Source organism: Spinacia oleracea, chromosome 4, assembly GCF_020520425.1.
Source record: "Spinacia oleracea cultivar Varoflay chromosome 4, BTI_SOV_V1, whole genome shotgun sequence".
In the NCBI taxonomy this organism is placed as follows: domain Eukaryota; kingdom Viridiplantae; phylum Streptophyta; class Magnoliopsida; order Caryophyllales; family Amaranthaceae; genus Spinacia; species Spinacia oleracea.
Genome location: NC_079490.1, coordinates 16,591,121 through 16,596,996, shown reverse-complemented (window position 1 = coordinate 16,596,996; position 5,876 = coordinate 16,591,121). Strand labels below are relative to the sequence as shown.

The following is a 5,876-nucleotide window of genomic DNA, read 5'->3' as shown; positions in this document are numbered from 1 at the left end:
GATTTTCGGCACTCTTAGGTAAGAAATGTGTCTGAATTTTCTCTCAAAAACTCACTTTGAATACTTGAATCATCTCTTAAAATATGTGACCCTAGGCACGTATTTATAGAGTTATGGAAAGGGTTTTGGAATCCTATTAGGATACTAATTTATTTAATTATAACCCTACTAGGACTCTAATTAAATAATCATTATCTAATAGTTTTAGGATTTAATCACACTTCGAATTCTGATTACTTCAGGATTCCTGCACACGCAATGCACGAACACCGTACACCCGCGCAAGCCTTGCGGCCCACGCTAGGCGCACAGCGCTCGGCCCATTGCTGCGCTCCGCGCGCGCGCGCCCAAGGCCTTGGCTGGGCCTGGCCTTGCGCTGGGCTGAAGGAAATAATGCCCTTGGTCCAAGTATGCATTCTATGTTAAGTCTAATAAATGCGGTTCAGTATTAATTAACAAGTTAATAATTCAGTGAGATCAAGTGAGCTGAATGCCTAGCTAGAGGCCGCTTCAGTTCAAGTGGAATTAATGATATTAATCCACAGCTTACTCTTGACTGAACCCGTAGGGTCACACAAATAGTACGTAAACGGATCAAGTATTTAATGGCATTAAATACTCCATCTATGAATATTCGGAACCGACGGATCTTGGTTTCAGTGGGAGCTAAGATCGTCACAGGCAAGAAATGAATACTCCGGAAACGATGATATTGCCGGAAACGGAAATATGGATCGTATCGGAAATATGAATATTATCCAAGTCGTAGATGTTGCCGGAAACGGAAACATGGTACGTATCGGAAAATATTATTGGAAATGGAAATATTACCAGAATCGGAAATATTGCCGGAAACGGAAATATTGTCAGAATCGGAAATATTACCGGAATCGGAAAATAATTCCGGAAACGGAAATATTAAATATTTGTTCGAAACGGAAATTAATTCTGGAATCGGAAATATTAAATATTGTTCGTATCGGAAATAAATTCCGGAACTGGAAATTTAATCGGAAGCGTATCGTACGAATTAGCATCGGACGAGGCCTGCCGGACGAAGGCCCAGCACGAAGCCGGGCCATCGCCCAGCAAGCACGCACGCCACAAGCCCAGCCAAGGCAGCGCCCAGGCCTACCGCAAGGCAGGCCCAGCGCGCGCCAAGGCCACGGATGCGTGGGCCGCGCTGCGTGGGCTGCTGCTCGCACGCGCATGGGCAGCCCTTGTGGCTGCCGTGTGTGTGTGAGTTTGTGCTCATGCGTGATTCCTAAATCTACAAGAGTCAGTGTATGATTAAATTTCTATTCCTAATTGGATAAATTAATTAAATAGAATTCATGTAGGATTCTAATTTCAATTAATTCGTATCCTACTAGGATTACGATTCCTTTTTCCATAACTCTATAAATAAAGGCCTAGGGGTCATTATTTATACAACAAGTTTTAAGTATTCAAAACTAAGATTTTTAAGCAGAAAAATCAGCCAATATTCTTGCCTACCTAACCGAAAATATTAGAACCTTAAGGGCGATTCTAGTTGGTCAATCTTAAGGCGGATCCGGACGTGCTGTGGACTATCTACGGAGGGACGACACTTGGAGTCCTAAAGACTTGTTCTTGTTCGGTTCGGGCGCAGCTAGGGAAGGCACGCAACAAAGAGTATGCATCTAAACTATGCTAAATGATTATGTGTAAATAATATGTTTCCTGGCTTTATGGTTTTTCCGCATGATTTATGAACTGTCATATGAATCATAACCTAACATGGGCCTGGTCGAGGCTTGGCGTGCGCTGGTGTGCGTTGGCTCGCTGGGCGACGGCCTGGCTTCGTGCTGGGCCTTCGTCTAGCGGGCCTCGTCCGATGCTAATTCGTACGATACGCTTCCGATTAAATTCCCGATTCCGGAATTCATTTCCGATACGAACAATATTTAATATTTCCGATTCCGGAATCAATTTCCGTTTCGAACAAATATTTAATATTTCCGTTTCCGGAATTATTTTCCGATTCCGATAATATTTCTGATTCTGACAATATTTCCGTTTCCGGCAATATTTCCGATTCTGGCAATATTTCCATTTCCGATAATATTTTCCGATACGTACCATGTTTCCGTTTCCGGCAACATCTACGACTTGGATAATATTTATATTTCCGATACGATCCATATTTCCTTTTCCGGCAATATCATCGTTTCCGGAGTATTCATTTCTTGCCTGTGACGATCTCAGCTCCCACTGAAACCAAGATCCGTCGATTCCGAATATCCATAGATGGAGTATCTAATGCCATTAAATACTTGATCCGTTTACGTACTATTTGTGTGACCCTACGGGTTCAGTCAAGAGTAAGCTGTGGATTAATATCATTAATTCCACTTGAACTGAAGCGGCCTCTAGCTAGGCATTCAGCTCACTTGATCTCACTGAATTATTAACTTGTTAATTAATACTGAACCGCATTTATTAGACTTAACATAGAATGCATACTTGGACCAATGGCATTATTTCCTTCAAAGCTAACCTCTATTTTTCATCTTTTGCATTATAGAAAGTAAAAGTTGTTTCTAAAGAGAAATATACTTTGCAATTGCAAGGCTACAAACATCTGACCACCACTAGTACGGCAAGAAAGCGTAGCCCATTGAAGGTGGGGCGGCAGCCATGTACCAATTATCATTTGGAGGGTGCAATGACATTGTGTGCATGGCCTGATCGATGTCTGTAGGAGCATAGCCCATTGAAGGTGGGGCGGAAGCCATGTAGTAAGACTGTTGTGGGTACGACTGCTGTGGGCGGGCACCAAGAACACTAGCGTGCTGAGGCAGCACCTGATGTGGGCCAGAAGACCTGTACTGCCACCCAGTAGAGGGATATGGGCAGGGGGGAGTGGCCCAAGGTTGGGCCTGCCAATTACCGGTCCTAGGTGGGAAGTGCCAAAACGCGGGTGCCTCATTATAAGGTTGTTGCTGGTGTTGTGGGTCATTGTAATACATGTATTTTTATAGCTTTAAGTTTCGGGACGAAACTTCTTTTAAGAAGGGTAGATTGTAATATCCTAATATTTTATGATTTTATAAAATATGTTTATAGCTAGAATAAGGTTATATTTATTTATTAAGTGAGTTTTTCTAAACTAAATGATATATTTATATTTTTATTAAGTTATAAAACCTATTTTAATCTTTAATAGGACCCTTATTTACGAAACATTATAAATATGGTTTAAACCCTAACTATTTCTAATAAAGTAGTGATTAGCCGTCATTGTTTTTATCGTGGCTTGTGCGTGAGTTTTGTACAATCATAAACACTATTTTCCTTTGTTCATCTTCATCATAAGTCATCAAATCTTCCTTTGTAGCACATGATCTATTAGCTCACACATATTTAATTTTCTTTATCAAACTTTACGAACCACCACACACTCATGCGGGTCATATCAATATTGATCGAGCAGCAGCCGCACCCCGTACTTGATTGTGTTTCATTTCCTTGAATTTTACTATTTGGTATTTTTATCCGGGAAGGTAATCACGCTTAATCCCTTCTAATGATTCGTGTATATTATTAGTTGTAATCACGCGTACTTAGTCTATTTGAATTATCTGTATATGTTAATTGTAATTACGCATACTTAGTCTCTTTAAATTATTTGTATATGATCGCCAAGGTTATATTTACATTCATAACTATGTATATTATTTTACGATGCGATTTACTTGCGTTATATTTTGAGTTTGCTGATTGTTGTTTTTTTTATGGAATTATATTCATGGTTTAATGTACTTGCGTGTATGTGAGTTGTAGCAAAGCCTTAGATTGGTGATTATTCTTGATGAGATGAATTAAATTTTGGGAATTAAGTGTATAATTATTTTGGGATTAAACAATTTGAGTAGTAGTTTTGAGTATTAGACTTGTTGCGAAAGAAACTAGAGGATAATGCAAAAATAGTTTCGAATGTTAACTTCATTTGGGAATTTGTGCCAATGTTGAGTATTGTTTATTAAAGTCTAGATGTTTACTGATCATATCATGAGAAAAGATTGAGAATAATTATTATATTTTTGGTTTGAGGCTCGATGTTATAAACCTTAGTCTTTGGCATGTTGGTAAGGAGATGATAACCATTAGTAGAGGAGCAAGATACAATCTTTATTTTTCTTAATATCCCCAAAGTGGGATTTGGTCCAAAAGTGGCATTGACTCAGAGAGTCTTTCTAGTAGCTATTGAGAGTTTCAAGTTTTTATACTGGTTGGTTTATTTATTCAAGTTACCCGTGTCCAAGGCTAGGTGTAGAACAAAGAGCAAGGCACGTATATATTGGTTTAAGTAATTTTAGTAGAGGAAAAGATCATATCAATACATTTGAGGTCTAGTCGAAGAGAATATCTATAGAGTATTGAGTTAATGACATCTTTGGGATTATTTGTGTGATGTAGTCTCGTACTACATTATTTAAGTGAGCAACTATTACTATATATTGTTATATTACAAGTGATTACTCAGCTTTTTGCTGACGTGTGTTTATTTACTATGTGTGTTTGCGGCCATGTCTTTTTCTTATGGTGGCCCTGCGACGATCCTTTTGGAATTTGTCCTCTATGGTGAGCAGCCAAGATTGACTGGAGCAGATTGATCGTGAAGAATGCAGTTACAAGTTGAAGGAGATCAAGTGTTACCGTTTAGTCTTTTATAACAGTTGTATAGTTGTAAATAGACCACCTAGTAATTGAGTTGTAATAGTTTAAGTCTTGTAAGCCTTAGCACTTGACAATGTGGTGAAGTGTGGCGGTGATACCTCCGATTTAGGTGTAAGCTTCCGCAAATTTTTATAAAGTCTTTTATATTCTTATCCATTTCTAGTTAGTATATCGGGGGTGTTACAATTAGACCGTGAGTGGTTATTGCGGCCACCACCATTTCCACTGTTGCCACCACCGTGCCGGTTGTTATTCCGGTGGTTGTTCCCACCACTGCCACGGTGGCTCTTTTCCCACTATAATTAGATTTGTTGTTGTGTTCCCTATTATTATGGGATGAATTTTTTCCCTAACTAACATTCACTGCATTATCAAAATGGGAATTGAAAAGAGGAGTATCCGAACCTGTATCAATGGGACCCTCGGCGAGTGACTCTTCTTCAAATTCCAGCATTGTGCGCACCTCCTCAAAGGGAGGCATAGGAACCCGGTGTTGGACGTCGTTACGGAAAGATTTATATTCAGCAGAGATGCCTTGCAGTACGCGAAGCACCATAAGATCCTCAAAAACATGTGCCCCCACGTTTCGAAGGTGGTCAGATAGGACTTTGATGCGGGTGCAGTAAGGTTTGACACCGGAGAATTGGTCCAACTTCGTGTTGGTGAATTGGGTGTCAAGGTAAAGTGCCCTAGCAGACTTGTTTTCTTGAAATAAGTGCACCAACCGAGTCCACACATCTTGAGCAGTCATCCTGATTGAGAATATTGTTGAGAAGGTCATTGGAGATGGTGATTTAAATCCATTGACGTACAATATCATCGAGCCGCTGCCATTGCAGTTCCACAGCTCCTGCTTTGTCGGCATCAGTGTCGGTCGGTGTGGTGGTGGAAGAGGGAGGCACAATATGCTCGACGACCAAATTTGCACGACAATGAAGGAGAAATAGGGTAGACCAATTACTGTATTGAGTGCCCTCATAATCTAGAGTTATGGGAATACAGGTCTTGATGTTAGAAACCGTGGTTGCGGGATGGAGTTTTGTGACATCCGCCATTGGAGAGAAGGGGGGGGGGGGGGGGAAGGGGAAGGAAGAAACGGCTGCTAGGGTTGTGGGGAAAGGAAACCTAGTCTCCTGATACCATGTGAGAAATGTTTGCCGTGCTTTCTCATT

At 40.5% G+C, this 5,876-nt stretch overlaps 1 protein-coding gene across 1 annotated transcript; it reads right to left on the bottom strand.

Annotated features, from left to right (window-relative positions):
* Positions 1–5,053: 5,053 nt before the first annotated feature.
* LOC110779729 (uncharacterized) lies at positions 5,054–5,569 on the bottom strand. Its single transcript, XM_021984215.2, has one exon. It carries the CDS (start codon positions 5,567–5,569, stop codon positions 5,054–5,056), a length of 516 nt encoding a protein of 171 aa, XP_021839907.2.
* Positions 5,570–5,876: the final 307 nt, after the last annotated feature.